We start from the raw sequence: 22,525 nt of genomic DNA, 5'->3' as shown, positions 1-22,525 counted from the left end.
CGCCCAGGCCAGGCCGCCGGCCCGGAAGCGCTGGCACCAGATGGGATTGAGCACCAGCGCCAGGCGGTCGGCGCTGATGGTGGCCAGGAGCAGGATGCTGGCGTACATGTTGAGCAGGATGCCCGAGGGCAGCACCTTGCAGGCGGCGTTGCCGAAGTCCCAGTGGCTGAAGCGCAAGATGGACACGAACAGGACGGGCAGCGCCAGGCAGGACAGGAGGTCGGCCGCCGCCAGGTTGAGGAACCAGATGGCGTTGATGTTGCGCCGGGCCTCGAACGAGGTCACCCAGACCACCAGGGCGTTGCCCGGCACGCCCACCAGGAAGACAACCGCCAAGATGACCAAGGCCGAGATGTCCCCAGCGGACAGACTCTGCTCGGAGTTGTCCACAGGCCGGTCCGGGTGCAGGGTGGCGGGGTAATCGTACTCGTAATCCGTGGCATTCTAAGCGGAAGCAGAGAGGCGGGAGAGTCTTGAGTGTGTCGCCTGCCCTGGCACAGCTGTGTGCCTTACACCGGCGCCAGCTTCCTGGGCATGGGGAAACCGAGGCTGGGGAGCCCCGGGTGGTGTGACGTTTACTAATACACGGAAAGGCTTCACTCCTCTATCGCCACCCACACCTCCTCCTGAAGCCTCTGGACTCGATCACTACCCACAACTAAATGGTGAACGCCCAGCCCTGTTCCTGTGCTCCACACAGCTGCTCCTCAGAGGGCTTTTGCTTCATGTTTGTTTGTTTGTTGTTTTGAGACAGGCTGGCCTGGAACTCACCGTGTAGCCCAGGCTGGCCTCGAACTTGCGGCGATCCTCCTGCCTCAGCCTCCCCAGTGCTAGGATTACAAGTGTGTGCCACCATGCCCAGCTTGGTTTGTTTTTTTGTTTGTTTTTTTTTTGTATTTTGGGGTTTTTCTTGTTTGTTTGTCTTGTTTTGTTTTTGCAACGCAAGGGATCGAACCCAAGGCTCACACATGCTCGGCAAGCACTGTACCACAGAGTAAAGCCACCTGCCAACGTACATGACATTGACAGGCGGCTTCCCCGGCACACACGTCACTCTGTCACCCCTTTCCCCACCTTGTATCTACACAGGCACGTGGCCAGCCCTGGGTTCCATCTTCCAGCGGCCACCCAAGAAGCCAGGGGGTTCAGTGCTGCCCTGGGCACAAAATTTAAGGGATATCCCCAAAACACAGTCACAGCGATAGATAATACATTCATGCAATGTTGAAAAGAATCAAAGCCAGACGCGGTGGTGCACGCCTGTAATCCCAGCACTTGGGAGGCTGAGGCAGGAGGATCGCTGCAAGTTCAAGGCCAGCCTGGGCTGCACAGTGAGTTCAGGGCCAGCCTGAACTACAAAATGAGACGTCATCTCAAGAAACAAAACAAGCAAACAAACAAATAGAATCAAAACAAATGTAAAGAAACGCAAGGTGAAAAAATACACAGATTTTGAGACAACACTTGCTGCTGTTGCTTGTTTTCCGAGCCTGTGTTTTTGTGCAACGGGTACGTGGTTTGCAGTTGGCCTGCGGTTCTCATTCCAGACCAGCAGCTTGCACAAGATGACAGTGACACAGGCCAGCTCACGTATTGGGCAACGTGTGGCTTTATAGGGTCCCGGGTGTCCTTTGCTTTGGACGTGTTTGTCTGTTTAGGGTCCTACGAACCTTCCCTGCTGAGCTCACAGTGTGGGCAGGGGCTTTGCCAAGTGGCCACAGTGCAGAGCTCGCGTTCTGCAGGCCCTCGGCCCTGGGCTCCAGCTCGACCCTCCTCAGCCCCTGGTGGGGAGCTCTGAGTCTGTCCTCTGGTCGAGTGCCTCCTCGCCCCCATGAAGCCAGTGACCTCCTCACTGTCCTGCTCCTGCTCCTGTCCTTCCTCATCACAGCCCCTTCCCAGCCGGGCAGGCCACCCAGCCAGTTGCCATTTAATAAACCCCACATCCTCAGGAGGACTCGTCTGGCTCAAGTAGAGACAAAATGTTTGGGTGCAGCAAGAAGAAGAATGAGAAATAAGAATCATAAATCAAATTTTCCCTGCTGGAAGGATGACCAGAAGGAATGAAAGAAATCAAGAAGGGTAACAGGTGCAAAAACGAAGGAGCCGGGTAGGGCGGAGAATGCGTGTAATCCCAGCCCTTGGGAGGCTGAAGCAGGAGGATTGCCTCGAGTTCAAGGCCAACCTGAACTACACAGTGAGAGCCCACAGCAAAAAATAACAACAACAACAACAAAACAAAGGGACTGTGGGGCATGGTGGGGCCCGCCTGTGATCCCAGCATTTGAGAGGCTGAGGCAGGAAGATTGCCTCAAGTTTGAGGCCAAGCTGGGCTGCATAGTGAGTTCAAGGCCAGCCTGTACTGCATAGTGAGACCCTGTCTCCAAAAACCAAACCAAACCAACAACAAAAAAAATCAACAACAACAACAAAACACTCCAACAAAAGAAATAGCTATGCAGGAAGGGAGGGAGGGACAGTGAGCCCGAGCCCTGTATGCCTCAGAACCAGGCTTGGTAACCTGGGTGATCGCCCCAGGGGTTCTAAACACCCTTCCACTTTCCTGTGTTAAAATTCCCCAAAATACAACGAGGAACGGAAAGGTCCTGCGCGCACTTCCTCGAAGGTCCAGCTGGGGGCGCTGTTGTGTTGCTGGGGTTAGAAGGCAGAGCCGGGCTACAGGGCCACCAAGCAACACCTGCAAACTTGGCCTCAGCGCTGAGCTACATCCCAGCCCTTTGGATTTTCTTATTTTGAGACAGAGTCTCTCTAAATCAGTAGATTGTCCAGGCTGGGCTCGAACTTGTGATCCTCCCGCTTCAGCCTCCTGGAGGGCTGGGGCTATGGGCCTGTGTCACGCCCAGCTTGAGCTGCTCTGTATTTCTAGTTCCTTCTGTGGCCCAGGATGAGCTGGGGCTGTCCGAAGGCGCTGCTGGTGACGAGAGTCTGGACGGAGAAAAGCTGGGGTGGCTGACGGATGACAAACAGGCTGAGGTCACCAGAGCTGAGGAGGTGACTCAGCCACAGGCTGTCACAAGACACTGACAGGCACCGCATCAGGGCAAACCCTTAAAACACGAAGCCTGGGGACAGTGCCAATCACATGGATGTGTGTCGCTGTCCAGGAGCGGCAATGAGAGAGACAGGAAATAGACTGCAGGTGCCGGGGCCTGGGGTGGGTGCACTGGGAAGCAGCTGCTTCAGGGTCCTGCGGTTCTTTCGGGAATGGTGGAGGTTTCATGAAGTCTGGATTGTGGCCCAGCCTATCATCCCAGCTCTCAGACAGGAGGCTGAGGCAGGAGAATCTCTAGAAGTTCAAGGCCAGCCTGAATAGCACAGTGAGACCCTCTCTCAAAAAAAAGAAAGAAAATTAGGGAACTATGGAACTATGAGATTGTGGTTGCCCAACACTGAATGCACTAAATGCCACTGAACTGTACATTTTAAACGGTAAATTTAGATTATGTGAATTTCCTCAAAAAAGTAAATCAGTGCCAGGTGCGTGCGTGGGGATCCTAACGGAGCCTGAGCAGGAAGTCCACCCCCTCTAGAGGGTGTCATGAGGCGACAGGCGGGCTGGAATACAGACAGGACAAGGGGCACCTCAAGTGGTGTCTGTTGGGACCCTGGCAGTGATGTCCTTGAGCAGAAGCTCTGCAGGCTGGGGGGCGCGGGGCCTGCAGAAATGTCAGGAAAAGATGGGGTGAGATAGACGGAGGACAGGTGGCCTCACGGATAGGGATAAATCGGTGGGGGAGAGATGCACACACGGACGGACGAATGCTGGACACTCGGATGACAGCTCAGCGGGCCAGCAGTGGACAGATAGGTAAAGGAGGAAATCTAAAGACCTTAAAGTATACGAGATTTCTATTCTTTTCGCGGAGAACAGACAGGGTCTCCCTTTGTAATTCAGACTGGCGATGAACTCACTGTGTAGCCCAGGCTGGCCTCAGACTCACAGGGATCCTCCTGCCTCAGCCTCCCCAGTGGTGGGATCCCAGGTGTGCACCACCACACCTAGCTCTTGTATTATTTTTGTAATTTTTGCATAGTTTTGAAAGTATCTCAAAGAGAAAGCTGAGATGTGGGAAACTTTCCTTTTTTTTTTTTTTTTTTTTTTTTTGGGGGAGATCTGTTGGGGGCAGTTATCAGGGATCAAACTCGGGACATTGTCCTTGCCAGGCAGGCAAGGTGCCACTGAACCACTGAGCTAAATCTTTCCCTGTAACTTTCCCCTGGGCCAACAGCCCCTCAGCCACCCACCCGCTCCCCGCCCAGCATCCTGGCTTCCTTCCTTCCCACTGGCCGCCCTGGGCCCAGCAGGTAATTAGTGCCTTGAATGTCCCCTCAGGTGACCCAGGACCCTGACAGCTCTCAACTGCCCCTGGCTGCAGGACGACTCAGACCCCAAAGGCAAAGCAGGGTGTCCTTGCCTGGCTCACTTTCGCTGGCTGACAAACGCCCTTCCTGTGGGACCTCACGCACTCCTTTCCACCTGCTGACTTCATGCGGGCATAAAAGAACACGCCGAGTCCAGCACGCTGTGGTTCCCAGGGTCTCCCCCGTGCTGAGCACCCTCCCAGTTTGGGCCATCCCAGAGTCCCCACGAAAGTCGCCACTAACTGCCATGCTCCGCAGGAGGAGACCGGCTGAGCTCCTGATGGCCCAGCGCTACCACAGAACACTACACAACCATCGAAAAGAATGAGGGGCCAGGTGTGGTGGTGCACACCTGTCATCCCAGCCCTCTGGGAGGCTGAGGTAGGAGGATCTCAAGTTTGAGTCCAGCCTGGGCAATTTAGCAACTCAGCCAGACGACCTTAAAAAAAAATTGAAAAAGCGACAGGGGAAACACACACACACACACACACACACACACACACACACACGCACACACACACGCACACACACGCACACGCAAAAAGGAGGGTCAATTCACTGATGTTAAAAGACCTCAAAGAAAACCCTCCACATTCTGGGGTGAAGGGAAAAACCCAGGATAGAGTGTGGGCAAATGCGTTTTATATGAAAGGGAAAGCAGCTCGCTTTTTTTTTTTTTTTTTTTTTTTTTTTTGGTACCGGGATCAAACTCAGGACCTTGTGCTTGCGAGGCAGGCGGCAGAACCACTGAGCCAACTCTCCAGCCCCTACCCATGCTCATTTTAATAGGAGCCCTTGCAGGGCACAGTGAATGACACATTCTCATGATCTCAGCTACTCAGGAGGCCGAGGCAGGAGGATCTCAAGTTTGAGGCATCTTAGCAAGACACTGTCTCCAAATTAAAAATAAATTCAATATAAATTAAAAACTAAGATTTAGAGGAGCACTTGCGTGTCAGAGAGAGGGATCTAGAGTGGAAGCTGGGAAGAAGAAGAGATTAGAACGGGGCAAGGCACCCGTCGGCTTAGACGGGTGGGAGCGCTGAGTCTCTGAGCACAGGCGAAAGAGAGGACGTGGTGCGTGTGGGGGAGCCGCCCTCCTTAGGGCGACCCCCAGCACGCACGGGGCCAGAGCTCCAGGGAAGTAGGGAGACGCTGCACTTCCTCAGCTCGCCCAGCAGAGGGCGATGCCCTGGGGCCCACAAAGCCTGAACAGATTGTCTTGGAGGATGGCAGGACCGATGGCAGGCGGGAGTCGGGCTGTGCACCCCGGCTGACGCACCCAAGGAAAGAAAGGGCCCTTAGAGTCACTGTGGCCAGCAGGTGGCTAAGCCGAGGTTGGAGGGCCACAGACCGTGCTAAAGAAATTAAGCCGGGTGAGGTGGCGCACACCTGTAAGCCCAGCACTCAGGAGGCTGAGGCAGGAGGATCACTGCGAGTTCAAGGCCAGCCTGCACTGCATGGCAAGACCCCATCTCATAAAAAACAACTAACAAACAAGTAAAACAAAACAGTAATAAAGAAAACACACCGCTATTTGCAAGACAGGCAACGACAGCCACGTGACGGGCATTAAGCTCCAGCCGTTTTCCAGGCCTGGATGCAAGGGCCCTGCGATTCCATCCCGCCTCATTCCCTCCACTGGCCTGTGGTCTGGGATATTTCTCACTGTCCTTGCCTTTGATAAAGGGATGGAAGCCCAGAGAGGACAAGCTTCCCCAGCTGTACGCACAGGTAGCATTCAGTTGCCTGGGTGTGGGGAACCCTACATGCAATGACTCCTGATTTTGTTCTCTGATTCTGTTCCCTGTTCTTGGGCATCTCTAGACTCTTCCTGAGTGGGTCCACCAGAGAGTGGCCCCTGTGCTGGCCTCTGGGGGCAACGACAAGGAGTCGGAGGCCCTGTACTGGGCAGGGAGCAGGGCTTTGCTCTAAGATCCTTTGAGGTTTGTGGGCCCCTCTCCTTTGTCAGTTTTAAGACAAGGTCTCTCTGTGTAGCCCAGGCTGGCCTCCAACTTGCAGCAACCCTCCTGCTTCAGCCTCCCATGTGCTGGGACTCCAGGCGGGGTGGGGGCGCTCAGACACACACACACACACACACACACACATGCACACGCACACACCTGCTCCCTTTGGTGCTTTAGAATCTCTTAGGGAATAAAGCAAAGGCAAAAGTCAGCTGCTCTTGGCCATCCTGTCTGAACACCTACTTGCCCAAGGGCGCCCAGAGGGTGGGGTGGGGTGAAGCAACACTGCACCCCTCCCTCTGGAGCATGGGGCACCTTCCGTTTCCTCTTTCTGCCAGAGGGACGGGGCCGGTGTCTCCAGGCCGCAGGTGCCCACAGCCTTTGTTCGGGGCTGGGCTTCCTCCCAGATGCGCTGCAGCTCGGCAGCCTGTTCTGTCCGGGGAATCAGGCCGCCTCCTCTCCTGCTGGGCCTCAGTTTACGTTTTCCAGTGTTGGCGATGGAGCCAGGGCCTGGACAGGCCAGGCCAGCACCCTACTGCGGAACCACACCCCAGCCGGGCGTGCGGGATTCTTAAGCAGCTCAGACACCCAGCTCCCGGCTTTCCTGCTGGGGAAACTTTTGGGGTCCCTTGTGAGGTGGGTGAGGCTCCTATAATCCCTTCAGAGCCTTTTTCTTTCCCTTTGGTACTGGGGATTGAAACCACACCCAGCGACATCCCCCCCTTTTTTTCTTATTTATTAATTTTTTTGGAGAAAGGGCCTCACTATGTAGTTCAGGCTGGAATTAAACTCATTCTGTAGCCCAGGCTGGTCTCACATTTGTGGAGATCCTCCTGGCTCAGCCATCCAGGCCACACTGCCACACCTGGCTGCCTTTTAATTTTGCATTTTGAGACAGGGCCTGGCTAAAATGCTCAGGTGTCCAGGCTCCAATTTGCAACCCTCCCGCCTCAGCCTCCGGGCGTGCTGGGATTACAGGCCGGCAACACCACACCCAGCCTCATCCCTTCCATCCTTGGAGCGTGAGAGACTGGGATGAGGATGAGGGGACTGAGGTGACACAGGGTAAGGGAGGAAGGAAAGAGGCACAAGCAGGGGAGAGGTGGGGTCGGAGAAAGGGCCCACTCACCATGGCCCGGCTCTTGGGTCCCCGGCTCCACAGCGACCGAAGGTCACTCTTGTCCCGTGGTTGTGGTTTTAAAGCCCCATGGACAGATGCCCACAGGAGAGGAAATGACTGCTCCTTCCGCAGCGTCACTGGTGCCTGCGGGGCACCCAGGCTGGGGTGCAGCGTGGTGCCCACGCCCAGCTTGCCCTGCTCACCTCCTGCTTCAGAGAGAGGTCAGCTCGGCCAGCAGAGGAAGCCCTGGCCCAGGCAGGGAAGAACCCAGAGAGAAGCCGAGCCTCCTCCCTCCTGGCCTCAGTTTCCCCAGTGAAGGACGTCTCTCTTTCCTAGTGCTCTGGGCTTCTAGGGAAAAGCATGGGGCCTAGAGACAGAGACGGTGACCCTCACTCACTCGTGCCAGGGTGCTGGGAGGCACAGAAAGGTCGGGCTGTTAAATCTTCCCAGAGTCTTGAGGTGGTCGGGAGACGGGGCCCCCACGAGCTGCAGCCGTTGACTTAGAAATGGCTCCATGTCTCATAAATACTTTTCTTTTTTCTTTGTTTTTGTTTGTTTGCTTGTTTGTTTTTGAGGAGTAGGCATCAAAGCCAGGGCCTGGTACAAGTCCAGCCACACAGTACCACCGTGCTGCACCCAGGCCCCTGCTGCCCTTCTGAAGCCACGTCGGACAGCACCCCTGAGACCTGGGCAGCGGCAGCTGTTTTGTGCCGAGGGTCCTGAGATTAGCACAGTGCGTCACTCAGCAAGGGTTTCGGCACCTGCAGTCCTCCTGCCTCAGTCTCCCCCAAGTGTGGGGTTACAGGCTTGCACCATCACGCCCAGCTTGCTTTGTCCTTTTCAAGTGTACTGAAGGGCTTTCAATTTCCATGATGGACGGTGTAGTGGCACATGCTTGAAATCCCAGCACTCTAGGAGGCTGAGGCAGGAGGACTGCAAGTTGGAGCCCAGTTTGGGCAATTTGGCGATTTAGCAAGACAGGGTCTCAATAAAAAAAAAAAAATTAAAGGATGGAAAATGTAGCTCAGTGTAAAGACCCTGGTTTAATCCTCAGTACAAAAGAAAATTACATAGGGCCACGGATTTAGCTCAGTGGCACCGCACCTGTTTTGCAAGTGCAAGGTCCTGAGTTCAAGCTCCGGTATCAAAAGAAAGGAAAATTACACAATGGAAAGGGAAGAAGTTGAACAGCTCATGACTGAACAGCATCCATCGCTTGGCAGCCTCAATCACCAGCCCCAGGCAGAGCTCATGCAGGGGAAGGGGCTGAGCGGAGCGGTGACAGAGCCACTGGGGCCACAGCCACCGCTGCGACAGGAAGCCCAGAGCCCACCAGCGCAGCAGTGACAGCGCTTCCTGCACCGGCCTGCCCAGCTTCAGACCCACTGCACTTGGGGAAAAAGTGAGGCCCATCAGGCTCCGGGTGTCTCAGGAAACACTACTGCCTGCCAGGATGATCATAACTCAGGAGGCTGAGGCAGGAGAATCACTGTGAGTTCCAGGCCAGCCTGAAGTCCACCGCAAGACCTTATCTCAAAGACCAGGCTAATAATAGTAACAATAATGATGATGCCTGCTCCGTGACCGAAGATGGTCCTGCAGTAAGTGCTGCTCTGAGCCTCTCACGGTGACCACAGCAGGGGGAGGTGACGGTCACCAACCAGGACAGAAACGGAAAGGGAGCTCGCATCTGCCTGACCCTGACAATCCCAGAGGTTCCTGATCCCAAGGCTGTAAGCGTGAAAGCGTGTGATTCTAAGGTATCAGTTATAAGGTTGTTTTTTTATCTTAATGTTTAAAATTTATTTAAAACACAACCCAATTCACTTTTTGGTGCATAGTCCTAGGAGGTTTTTTGTTTGGTTTCTGTGGTACTGGGGTTGAAACCAGGGCCTTTACACTGAGCTATATCCCAGCCCTTCATATTTTTTATTTAGAGACGGGGTCTCTCTAAGTTGATAAATTACTCAGGCTGGGATGCAATTCTCCATCCTCAGCCTCCCAGAACACTGGGACTACAGGCATGGGCCACCACCCCCAAAAAGTTTTATGAGTCATTTGTTGTTGGTTTTGGCTTTGATTTTTTTTTTTTGAGACAGGGTCTCGCTCTGTAGTTCAAGGTGGCCTTAAACCCACTACATAGTCCAGGCTGGCCTCAAACTTGTGGCAACCCTCCTGCCTCAGCCTCTCAAGCTCTGGGATTGCAGATGCATGACACCACACCCATCTTAGTTTTGTGAGTTTTGACAAATCATAATATTGCATTGTCACGCCTAATGGATAAGGCTGTTACTGACAGGCACGGCAGGAAACCACAGAAAAGTACAAAGACAGCAAATCATGTCCCAGCTGCTACAGTTCCAGGAAGCCTGATAATACCCACAGCCACCACTGTGCCAAGAAGTGTGGTCTCACTCTCTTTGCCTCCAAATTCCTCAAGGCAGGAAACTCCTCCCCTCCCCTTTAAAACTTTTGTTCTCACCTCTCTTGCTGCGGGGTCCCCTTCTCCCAGACTCAGCCAGAGGGAATAAACCAGCCTCCCTCTCTCCGCTCTCCCCAGCCGCCTCCCTTACATGTCTAACCACCACTGCAAGCCAGGAACAGAGCCCTTCCATCACCCCAGAAAACTCTCTCAGGCTGCTTCTTTTTAGTTAAACTTTCTACACCCCAGAAACGTCTGGCGACCACTGACACCTTCTCCCTCACTCTGGTTTTGCCATTTCTGGGAAGTCATTTGAACGGGATCAAGATATGTAGCCTTTGGAATCTAACTTCTTTCATGCAGCACGATACATTTAAGATTCATCCATGTTTTAACATACATCGAAGTTCCTATTAGCCAGGCACAGTAGCACCCATCTGTAAGGCCAGCTACTCAGGAGGCTGAGGCAGGAGGATCACACATTCAACTTCAGCCTAGAACCTAGTGAGAACCTATCTCTAAATTTTTAAAAAATATATATTTTTTGAGACAGGGTCTCACTATGTAGTGCAGGCTGGCCTCAAATTCCGCCTCAGCCTTTGAGGGCTGGAATTGCGGGTGTGTGCCACCACACCCAGTTCAAAATTTAAAATTTCAAAGGAACTAGGGATGTTGCTCAATGTGAAGGCGCTGGGTTCAGTGTCTGTGCCGGGTGTGGTGGCGCACCCCTGTCATCCCAGCACTCAGGAGGCTGAGGCAGGAAGATCGCTGTAAGTTCGAGACCAGCCTGGGCTCCATAGTGAGTTCCAGGTCAGTCTCGACTACATAGTGAGACCCTGTCTCAAAAAGCCAAAAAAAAAAAAGAAAGAAAAAAAAAAGAAACTGTCTGTGACCGTGACTTGTGATGGCAACTGGGGAAGAACTAGAAAGTCTTATCACCTACAAGGAGGTCATGATTGTAAACCTCCTATGAAAGGCGGATTGTAGCCCAGCCGGGGTCGGTCGTATGGCACAGCTCTTGGTGCTGACCGACGCTTTGCTAGCAAAGGAAACATTTTTTTATTTTATTTTACCCACTCCTGCATCTCTGTGTCACTTACCAGTTCCTTCGTCAGCAGCTCATCGAGTGATGATAATTTCACAGGGTGTAGATCTGTGGCATCTTTGTGTCCTAACTGACCCCTCCGGGGGCACTGAGTTACTGCTCCGAAGGAAGGTGTGGACTCAGTACGGTTTTTTTTTTGGATCAAACCCGGATCCTTGTGCTTTCAAGGCAGGCAGCAGAACCACTGAGCTAAATCTCTGGCCCCATGGACTCAGTCATTTTATTGCCTCCCTCAGGACAGAAATTTGCACCTTGAGGTATCCTATGTATCTACCATCATCTCCTTCTCCATCCTAGAACAGAAACAGAGAAAGCAAGCAGCACAATCTCCACACCGAATCCAAAAGATCTGTAATCGTCACACTTTCCCTTCCATCACTCTTGCTTATTCTGTGAGAATGAGTCCCAGAAAATTGAAGAAAGCCAAAAGGAGGCTGGGCATGGTGGTACACAGGCCTTGATTCCCAGAACTCTAGGAGGTCGAAGCAGGAGGATCTCAAATTCAAGCCCAGACTGGGCAATTTAGTGAGATGCTGTCTCAAAATAAAAATAAATAAAAATTTAAAAGACTGGGGAGGTAGGTCAATGGCAAAGCCCTGGGTTCAACCCCAGTACTGGGAAAAAAAAAAAAAAAAAAAAAAAAAAAAAAAAAAAAAAAAAAAAAAAAAAAAAAAAAAAAGGAAAAGAAAAAGAAAAAGAAAAAGGAAAAAAAAAAGCCAGGGGCTAGGGATTTAGCTCAGCGGCGACACACCTGTGCCTCACAAGCGCAGGGTCCTGAGTTCAATCCCCAGTACCAAAATAAATAAATAAATAAAAACCAGGAAGGAAAGAAAAAAATGTAAACAAACAAAAAGGCCGGGGATGTAGGTGGATCGTAGAGAGCTTGCTTAGCATGTGCGAGGCCCCAGGTTTAATCTCCAAGCTTGCAAAGAAAAAGAAAACTGAGTCTAAAACCCCCATGCTTTAGGCACACAATCATTTCTTTTTATTCTTTTTCTGTAAAAATAGAAAAACAGCGTTCATTTGTAACACAATCCTTGTCCTCGAGCAGGAAAGCCCTCACCCCAGCTTGTGACCAGCTGCCCCATACCTGTCCCCACCTCCACCCAGGTCCCCTGAGGGACTGAGAGGCACAAGAGAGACAGAGCCAGCCCCTGTCCAGGGTCACCTTCCTGTCCCCGAGTCCCTGAGACCCCGTGCCTGACACCTGCAACTTAAAGGACGGGAGGTTGACTTTGGGCCCGCGGTTCAGTCCTCAGTTGCCTGGCTCCGCAGCAGAAATGGAGGCAGGAGGCCTGGTGGAGGTCAGCTGCCCAACTCACGGTGACCAGGAAGTAGAGGGAAGGGAGGAGCGGGGGACAAGAACGTGCTCTTCCCGGCACCACCCCAGCCCCACATTCAGCTGCCGACACAAGTTAGGGTGAACCCAGTGATGAGTATAGCACCCCACAGTCCCAAACACGACACCGATGGGGAACATTTTAGAGCTAAACTGCAATGATATCCAATCACCAGACAGAAACCACATAATTTTGTTTTGTCTTGTTGTACCGAGGATCGAACTCAGGATGTTGAGTTTGTGAAACAAGCAGCGGCCCCACTGAGCTAAATCCCCTGCACAATTTTTTTTTTTTATTTTTGAGACAGGGTCTCACTATGTAGTCCAGGTTGGCCTTGAACTCACAGCAGTCCTCCTGCCTCAGCCTCCTGAATAAAGCAGGCAACACCACATCAAGCTACACACGTTATTTCAACAGAGAAATTTTAATATAAGAATTGTTAAACTGGCTTTGTTTTATGGATTGAACCCAAGGGATTCACAATGATCTACATCCCCAACCCATTTTGTTTTGGTTTGGATGGTTTGGCTTGGTTTTTCTGAGAAAGGGAGTCACCATGTAGGTCAGGTTGACCTTGAACTCACTGTGTATTCCAGGCTGGCCTTGAACTCATAGTGATCTACCTGCCTCAGCTTCCCAAGTGCTGGGATGACAGGCATGTGCCACCATACCTGCCTTTGATTTTTTTATTTTGAGATTGCCTTTTGCTAAGTCTATAAATTGCCCAGGCTGGGGTCAAACTTGAGAGATCCTCCTGCCTTAGCCTCCCAGAGTGCTGGGGTTACAGGTTTGTAGCACCAAGCCTGGCTTTAGTCACTTTTACAAAGGCCAGGGAAGGTATCCTGTTGCCAAGGCAACCAACTGAGGAGTTTGTGGGCTTAACAGGAACACAGGATGTGGATTGCAACTTTAGGACCAGGGCTGCGCATTACCACGACAGTGGACAGTCTGATTACCAGGCTTTGAAGATCCTGTTCTCAGGCTGCGGCAACAATTTCTAAGCCTCCCAAGTCTCAGGAGACCCTTGGCTCTTACAACACCTCAAAGACAATGGCTCTTAGCAAGAACAGAACAAACTTGCATGGATAATAATATTCATGCGAGGTCCCATACCTTCACAGGAAGACAAAGATGGTATTTTTGTGGGCTTTTACTTTCATAATTTATTTTAATTAATGCTTTATTCTTTATTTTATATCTAATTTACTCAAGTTCTTTTAACTAGTGTCTGATGCCGAATAACATTCCATTGTATGGAAAGGGGACACTACCTTCATCTCTGCAAGAGATTCATTTTTTATCACTCATGTTTAAAATTGTGGTAAAACATGTAGAACATAAAACTGACAGTGATAACTGCCAAGCTCAGGGGTGTGAAGAACATTCACAAAGCTGCACACCTGTTACAGCCTGCATTTCACACAACTCCTTTCACCTCCAGGATGAAACTCGGGGCTGGGAGTAGCGTCACATGCCTGTGATCCTAGCACACAGGAGGCTGAGGCAGGAGGCTCCCTGCGAGTTTGAGGGCAACCTGAAGTACAAAACGAGACCTTGTCTCAAAAATAAATAAATATTCCTCACATACAATGTAGAAGTCAAGAGAGTAAAAGGATGGTGAAGGCTAGATACCACAGGACACGCCTATAGCCCCAGCACACTGGGAGGCTGATGCAGGAGGGTCACGAGTTCAAGAGCAGCCTGGGCTGCTAAGCAATTCACTGAGACTCTGTCTCAACGTAAAAAATAAATAGGGCTGAGGATGTAGTGTAATGAAAGGGCCTGGGTTCAATCCAGTACCGCAAAAAATCAAATCCTTAAAAGTAAATAGTAAAATAAATGGGTTTAAACCAACAAGTCCCCAAATCTCAAAGACTTAAAAGGATTCGTTTATCACTAAGCAAGGTCAGATGCCCCTGCTGTCTACGCTACGTGGCCGTGGGAACTCAGTGGGTGGCGGGAGACCGCCCGACAAGTCCTTCGACCCCACCGCAGCTCGCACTAATTCTGTGAAGGCGAGGAGGAAGGATGTGGGTTTCATGGGTCTTTGGTGACCTCTACATCCGCGCACTGGTGTTTCTATTAAATGCCTACTTTACCTGTACGTTCTGTTTTGTATAAATTATAGCAAACAACAAGGGCAGCGAGTGGCAGGTCACACTGTGTTCACCCAGCACCATGTCCTTAAGATCTATGTTATTAGCTGGCCATGATGGCGCACACCTGTAATCCCAGCCCTCCGGGAGGCTGAGGCAGGAGGATCTCAAGTTTGAGCAGAGCCTGGGCAGTTCAGCAATCTGCTGAGGCCCTCTCTTAAGATTTTAATGTGGGCTGGAGATACAGTTGAGCGCAAAGGCCCTGGGTTTGATCCCCGGTGCCACACAGTCCATGGTGTTCACATCTGGTCCTTCGTCTCCACCACACGTACCGCCATTCCTGGTATCAGTGGTCGTCATAGACTCCGGAAGTTCGGGATCTAAAGCAACAACGGGCACCTTGTTAGCTCTTGAATGTGCGAACTGGGTACTCCCAGCAGGAAGGCTCCTCCCCGCCACATGGCAGGGGAACCAACCAGAGCGCTCTCCACTCGTCTCAGGTGAGTCTGCTGGAGCCCTGGCTCAGTCAGGGTTCTTCATAGAAAAAGAACCAATCGAAGATAGACCAAGACATAGAGATGACAGCCATAGTGGTAAAGACAATAGGGAGACAGAGGCATCCACAGAAAGAGTCTGAAGATGAGGAATTGGCCTGTGCAGGTACGGAGGCTGAGAAGTCCCACAGTCTGCTGGCTGCTACCCAAAGCCCAGCAAGAGCCAGGTGTATAAGGTCTGTGTCCCCAGGCAGGAGATCCCTGCAGATGGTGCAGGGACAGAAGGCGGAGGAGATGTCCTGGCCCCCCTGTGAGGCAGAAAAGGGCAGGCAGGGATCCTCCTTCCTTGGCTTGTTGCTCTAAGTCCCTGATGGAGTGGATGTGTCACTGAGACCCAGCCCCAACATTCTGCTCCTCCGGAAGCAGCCTCAAAGACACCCAGAAATAACGTGACCCAGGGACCGTGTGGTCCAGGCACACTGACAGAGTCAACCATCACAGGGGCTGGGCCGGAGCTTTACACACACAAGGCCCTGGAACCCATTCCCAGGACCAAAACAGACAACAACCAAGCCAGGTATGGCGGTGTGCACATATGTGCACTCCAGGAGGCTGAGGCAGGAGGGTTGAGAAAGTTTGGGCCACGTCTGGACAACTCTGATTTAGTGAGACAGCTTGAAAATAAAAATAAGTGAATAAAAGGGTTAAGGATGTAGTTAAGTGAAAAGACCCTTGGTTCAATCCCAGTGCCCCTCAAAAAAAAAGAGACTCCAGAGCCAGGGATTTAGCTCAGTGGTTCCACCGCCTGCCTCCCAAGCGCAAAGACCCAAGTTCGACCCCTGGTACCAAAGATAAAAATAAAAAAAAGGCAACCCCGTTTTACCCATTTTACTGTATGGAACCTCAGATTACCTGAAAGTCTCCGTGACCAGAAACATTGCCATCAGCACCCCACCCGGGCCCCCCTGGATGCCCTGGCCATCACCTGGTGGCCTCCAGGGAATGACCGCAATCCAGGGCCTCTACCTAACAGCAAGTGCCTGTGCTCGCAGTGAAGGTGGGGGATGCCGCCCTCGCGCAAGACCCCGTCCCAACTCTGCTCCCTCATCGCAGACAGCAGAGTTCACCATCCTGCCCCTCCTGCCCGCCCTTGTCTGCCTGCAGTCTTTATTACATGAAAATCTGTTTAAGGACTTTTGCGGGGGAGGAGGGGTACTTGGGATTGAACCAGGGATTTTGCACTGAGCTACATCCCCAGCCCGCTCCTGAATGATTTCAAGAGCAGGAAAGAAGCCTGAGACCAGTGAATGTGAAAAGAGCGCTGCTCTAAGCCCAGCTGAGAAGAAACTCAAGGCAGCAGCTAAGTGCTCCCACCTCGCAGGCACCACTTCCCCATTGCCGCTCCCCCCAGAGCTCCGGGACCACCCGCAGACGCCAGGAATTAAATGGCAAAAGGGAAAAGCGAGTTCTTTCCCCCGCGCCGAAGTGGACAGGTGTCCTCTAGGGAACATCACAGGTGTTGATTGACAGCACAGAATTTCTTCGTGGAGTGATTTCAGAAACGGCTAAGATTCTAAAGGAGCTCAGTTCTCCGAAATAAGGACTCTCTCACAGCACATAAACTTTATCTTTTGGTTTTTTGAGACAGGGTCTCATTATGCAGCTCAGGATGGCCTTGAACTCACTATGTAGCCCAGGCTGGCCTCAAACTCATGGTGATCCTCCTGCCTCAGCCTCCTGAGTGCTGGGATGACAGGCGTGCACCACCACTCTGGGTTCAGCATGTACACTTTAAACCCTGCACCATGACTTCTCTCGTGAACATTCAAACACACGCATGTGTGCGCACACACACACACACACAACTAGACTAACAGCCACACAGAGATTCAGCTGCATAAGCACACAAACACATTTTCATGTAGTGACAGAGACACAAAAACACAGATCCACACGTACACACACACAGTGTCACACAAAAGCACACCCTTGCCGGGCGTGGTGATGCACGCCTGTAATCCCAGCACTTGGGAGGCTGAGGCAGGAGAATCATTTTGAATATGACGCCAGCATGAACTACATAGCCAGACACTGTCTCACAAAACCGAAACAAAAAACAGCAACAGCAACAAAGGACACCCTCACATACAGACACACTCACACAAACACACAGACACACTTTTGCATACGTACAACACTAAAAAAGAATATATCATTAACAAAGAGGACTTGGTAAATGAACAGTACTTTCTATTTTAAAAAGTGTAATGGTAAATTAGTTTCTTCCCAGAGCCGTTAAATAAATGTTGAGCCAATAATTAAGACAAATCTAGGCTTGGCAGTGTGCCAGACTGCAGGCCCTAATCCCTTGGCTCAGGTCTTTGGGGACAGATGCGCTTCAGAACTCAGGATGGCTCCAATCTTAGGCCCAGTTCAACCAAGGCATTTTCCCAGGGGCCTGAGGAGGCGCCCTGCCACCAGCACACGTTATTTTTGCAGCAAAATGTGTGAATATTCACACCAAAGAAGATAAATAAATAAGTAAAAGGGCTGGGGATTTAGCTCAGTGGTGTTGCTGCCTCCTCGCAAGCGCAAGGACCGAGTTCGATCCTCGGTACCGAAAAGAAAAGAAAAGAAAGAAAGAGTATAAACAGCTCCTATTCGGTGATTTGCTTCCTTGTGAGACTGGAGCAAACGTATCCCCCACCCCTTACAACGTTCAGTTTTCGGAATTCGGAATTGCAGATCCTGGTTAGGACACGCAGCCGCTCACCCGGGCAGCCTACGATTGTAAATTTTCTTGGTGGGGCGGGAGGAGGGCCCGGAAAACGGCGACTCTTGAGTGCCCCCTCCTGGCAGCCCAAACCTCGAAAATCAGCTGCCCATTCATAACGTCAGTTTAGGCAGGAGGATCACTGATGAATTTGAGGCTCCCGCAATTTAGCGACATAACAATAACATGACTCAAAATAAAAATGGCTGGGGATGTAGCTCAGTGCAAAGGCTTGGGTTCAATCCCAAGTACCACATGTGAATGGATCCCACAGTTGAAGCCGGATAAAGGACTGGGTCCTGATTGGCCCAAAATAATCCTGACTTCACTTGTGTGGTTCAGGAATTCAATTCCTAACCAATCGGTTCCTGACAAATTTCCCGACACAGAAGTTAGGTCTGAGTTTGTCATGTGACCTGTGTTCATCCAATCAGAATGAAGGAGAGCCCTTTGGTTCACCAGTAGGGTCAGGGCCTCCACAATGAGCTCAGAAGTGTTTGGATCTCTCTTATCTCAAGGCTCTTCAAACTGGAAAAGCAGTGGCTTGGGGGGTGAGGCCATCCCGATGCACAGAAAGAACTAGCAATGCTGGAGGTCCCTGTGGTGGCTACGGAAGTACCCAGGCAGCTCTCTTAAGAGCGAGTGCTGCCTGGATTCCCAGCATGGTTCTCTTAGCCCACTGAACTCCCATCCCAACCCTGCCCTCTCTGGATCATCCCGCCCATCTGGATCACTCCCCTGAAACGTGAAATCTGTGAGCACAGGCCTGTGGCTGTCACGGTCACCCCATGTCCCCAGCACTGACCCCCCAAGGGAATCCCCACCATCTTGACAGCCCTGGCTGTCCCCAGCCCTCTGCTACAGCTTGACACCAGCCATGGGTGATTATTACGATCTCCTCTCGTGCATAAGGAGACCAAGGCGAAGGATCCTTCTGAGATCCTGAATCCCATGAAAAGAAAGGCCAGGCATGTGGTGTACATCTGTAACCCCAGAGGCAGGAGGACTACAAATAGAGCCCATCCTGGACAATTTAGTGACTTAGCAAGACCACGCTTCAAAATAAAAAATAAAAATGGCTGGGGATGTAGCGCAGGGCTAAGGCCCTGTGTTCAATCTGCGGTTCCACAAACGTTATCAACCCCTGAAAGGCAGAAGTGAATCTCTGAGGTTCCTCTGGACTGTGACAGGTGGGAGTCAGGGGGAGGCTACCAAGGGGAGTGGGGTTATTGGAGCAGGGAGAGGGAGGAGAGAGGCAGGGAGAGCGCTCAGGAAGAGGCAGGTCCCAGCCAGGCGGCCCCACCCCAAGAGCTCAGACCCCTCCTCGGCTTGCAGCTCGAGTCTTCCTCACCCGCCATGGCCGGTCCAGTCACTTGTATCTTCGGAGCTCCCTGTCCCCTGGCAGCTTGCGCATGAATAGCAGCGGGTGTAGCAGTTGTCCCTGCCGATGGGCTCAAAGCAGGTATCCCCCCAACAGCAAGCACACGAATGTCCACGGCAGCACAGCACACAACTGGAGAGGCAGAAGCAACGTCAAGGCCCACGCACTGAGGCGCGGGCCACAGAGTGTGGTGGACGCGGATGAGCAATGTCACAGCCACAGGCAGCAACCAAGAGCAGGCCAGCAGGGGGCAGGGACAGACCCGGGCCCACAGCCAAGAGAAGCCGGGCACCAAAGGCACGCATGCCCAGCTCCATGCGCACAAGACGTCTGGGGCAGCTCGAGACCCTAGTGACACAGGCTCTGGGTCCACTGCCGTCACCCTTCCCCGACCCAGGACTACTGCCCCTCACCAGGATCCCAGCTGCCACTGTCACCAACTATGTGGCCATCCAAGGTTCTTCTTGGCACCTGAGTCAGCTCAGAAGTCTCATGTGGCTGCCACCTCATTTCAAGGAAAAGCCCAACTCCACCTTGGTAGGGGCAGGGTGCGGTGGTGCCCACCTGGAATCCCAGCACTTGGGAGGCTGAGGTAAGAGCACTGCTGTGAGGTCAAAGGCAACCTAGGCTACATAATGAGTTCCAGGCCAGCCTGAACCTCCTAGCGAGACCCTATCTCAAAACTAAACTAACGAAACCCAAGTCCACCTTGCGGCCCCAGCTCACTGCTCAGCTCCCCGCCTCTCCCATACAGTCACTGTGTGAGCCTCAGCAGCCTCAGGGCCTTAGCACTTGCTGTTCTCTCGGCCTGGGGTTCTGCCTCTAACTTATCCCTAGGGACCTCCTCACCCTGCTACAGTTTGCTCTTCTGTGTTTGTTACTACGTGACAAAACATATATGTATGTTGTTGATCATATTTCTTGTGTTTTTCCACTAATAACATCCGTTCTAATGAGATCAGGAAGTTTTGTCCAGGCAAGGTCTCCCTATTCGCCTTGAGCTCACCGTGTAGTCCAGGATGGCTTCCAACTCTTGCCCATCCTCCTGCCTCAGCCTCCCGAGTGCTGAGATCACAAGGGTGCACCACCATGCCTGGCTGACATCAGGAATTTTTGCCTGTTTCCTTCAGTGCTATGTCCCCTATGTCTAAAATAAGTTCCCCTAGGCTACATAGTAAGTTCTAGGCCAGACTGAAATACATAATGAGATCCTGTCTCAAAAAGAAAAAACAAAACATTTAATTAAAAAAAATTTTTAAAAACAATAGTAAGTCCCAGCAAGCTGGGTGTGATGGCCCATGACTGTAATTCCAGCACTCTGGGAGGCTGAGGCAGGACAATCACAAGTTTAATCTGAGCCTGAGAAACTCAGCAAAGCCTTGACTCAAAAAAAAAAAAAAAAAAAAAAATCAATCCCTGGTACCAAAAAAAAAAAAAGTGGGGGGAAAAAGTGGGGCTGGGGATGGAGCTCAGTGCCAAGACCTTGGGTTCAATGCCTAGGACCCCCCCCCCCAATGCACAGAGTAGATGCTCAAAAAATGTGGTAACTCAAGGGGGACTGGGAATTTAGCTCAGTGGTTCTGCCGCCTGCCTTGCAAGTACAAGGTCCTGAGTTCGATCCCTGGTACAAAAAAAAAAAAAAGTTAAGGGAAGGACTAACGGAAGGGGTCAGAGAAGCAGGAGGAGAGAGCAGGGAAGGAAACGGAGGTTGGGAAATGTGGGGACAGGAAAAAACAGCAAGTTGGGAGGAGGAGTTGAGGCAAGACAGGGGAGAGAGATGGGTAAGAAACACAGAGCTGGGCATGGTAGCTGGAGGCTGAGGCAGGAGGACTGCTCCAAGTTCAGTGCCAGCCTGGACTACATAATGAGCTCAGACTCACTGAACGGCCTGTCTCAAGGGCCCCCACCCCCCAAAAAAGAAACACAGCTGGGGTGAACAACAGAGCGGACAAACTGAGTCAGAGATACAGAGCCAGAGACTGTGTAGAGAGACATCCAGGAAGACAAAGACACAGACTGAGAGAAGGAGAAAAATGGGGCTGTGGAGAGACTATGGAGAAGACGACGGAAAGGGGACGGAAGACGGAGACAGTGAGGCTGGGAGGAGCGCTGGAAACCAGGAAATGAGGGCGCAGTGGGAACAGAATGGGGAGGCCCCAACTCACTACCTGCTGTGTCCCGGGCTTTGGGCTGACTCAACACCGTCTGGGATCAGAGCTGCACTTCTGAAAGCCCAAGAGGAGCCAGGGGGTGGAGAGAGCGCTTCGGACCAGTTCCATCCTCACTGCACGTCCCTGAAGTCTCCACTCTACAGGCCAGAGGAGTGGGGTAACCCGCTCGGTCACACAGGTGATGAAAGCAAGAGCCACCGTGGAAGACGGGCGCCAACCCTAAAGCCAGTGCCCAAGCCACAGCCTCTGCCGCCTGGAAGGATCAATGCCTTCCCGCCTTCCTCTTCCAGCCTAGCACCCTCTGGGGAGGCTGTGGAGAGGCACAGCTGACACTCCAGTCACATCCTCAGACCTTCCCAGGGCTCAGCTTAGGGAGCCTGGAAAGTCGCCACCCCAAGAGGGACCGGAAGCCACTTCCAGCTCAAAGGGCCCCTGCAGAGCCAGGCCGCGGTCCTGGGAAGGAACAGGGCCCTCCTCTACCCCCACTCCTTTGCAAAAGCCGGATTGGAGCTTCCCAGACGCAGGCCAGAGCTGCTGTCCTCCTTGGCAGAGGCAGCCCAGTGCTGTAGCAATTTCACCCTGTCCTCGCTGATCCCGGAGAGAAAGCAGGCGCCTGTCCCTCCCGAAAGCATCCTAAGGTCGCAGAATGATTCTGCCTCCACCCCTGTCATTTTACTACCCTGACAGCAATTCTCAGTCTGTCCTCGTCTAGCAGGAGGGCAGACTGCCGGCTCCTTTCAGACAGGGACTTGTCCTCTACGACAGCTCACGAGCACCTGAAGTCCTTCCACAGTATGACCTTCAGGGGTCCGGCTGATAAGCCTCTTCTCACCACCCATCCCAAAGGTAGGCGAGAAGGGAAAAAGCACAGGGCTCCGGGGAAGGGGGAACCCGCACCCCCTCCGGGCAAGGGACACCAAGGCCAGGCCCCAGGAGTTCTCACGGCAGACGAGGCGGGAGGCACCTAGGCAGACACCAGGACAGGCAAGCGGGCAGCTGGGCTGGAGTTTATTGCAGACGGACATAAGGATGGGAGAGGACCGGGTGGCTCTGATCAGCATCCTATCGGGCGGGGGTCGCAGGCTTGACCGTGGAGGAGCTGTCACAGGGGCACAGGGCCAGCAGCCCGGCCCCTCCTTCAGGGTGATGGCTCTGGAGACGCCGGGCGAAGTCACCAAGAGCGAGCATGGTCCTGTGGACAGCGGCGTGGTGGGGACCATCGGGGCGGGGAGGGGGTTACCCGGGTCCTCGGCCCCCCGCATCCTCGGGCTTCTCT

The 22,525-nt window shown here is 52.5% G+C and overlaps 1 protein-coding gene and 1 long non-coding RNA gene across 2 annotated transcripts in view; both read right to left on the bottom strand.

Annotated features, from left to right (window-relative positions):
- Positions 1-7,537, bottom strand: part of C5ar1 (complement C5a receptor 1) — an 8,359-nt gene extending 822 nt beyond the window's left edge. The window contains exons 1-2 of the mRNA XM_033765872.1: positions 7,477-7,537; positions 1-444 (exon numbers count right to left, since the gene is read on the bottom strand). The exon at positions 1-444 is cut by the window's left edge and continues 121 nt beyond it. Coding sequence (XP_033621763.1) covers positions 1-444; positions 7,477-7,479 — 447 coding nt within the window. The 5' untranslated portion in view covers positions 7,480-7,537. The remainder of the gene's footprint in view (positions 445-7,476) is intronic.
- A 7,020-nt stretch (positions 7,538-14,557) lies between these two features.
- LOC104873895 lies at positions 14,558-21,833 on the bottom strand. Its single transcript, XR_783608.2, has 3 exons — positions 21,247-21,833; positions 19,049-19,210; positions 14,558-14,810 (listed from the first exon to the last, which is right to left on the bottom strand). It is a non-coding gene; the product is annotated as an uncharacterized LOC104873895 (long non-coding RNA).
- Between the last annotated feature and the right edge of the window lie 692 nt (positions 21,834-22,525).

Source organism: Fukomys damarensis, unplaced genomic scaffold, assembly GCF_012274545.1.
Source record: "Fukomys damarensis isolate Sample0158 unplaced genomic scaffold, DMR_v1.0_HiC HiC_scaffold_19, whole genome shotgun sequence".
In the NCBI taxonomy this organism is placed as follows: Eukaryota; Metazoa; Chordata; class Mammalia; order Rodentia; family Bathyergidae; genus Fukomys; species Fukomys damarensis.
Note: the sequence above shows the minus strand (reverse complement) of the source record. Positions and strands in the feature narration are given on the sequence as shown.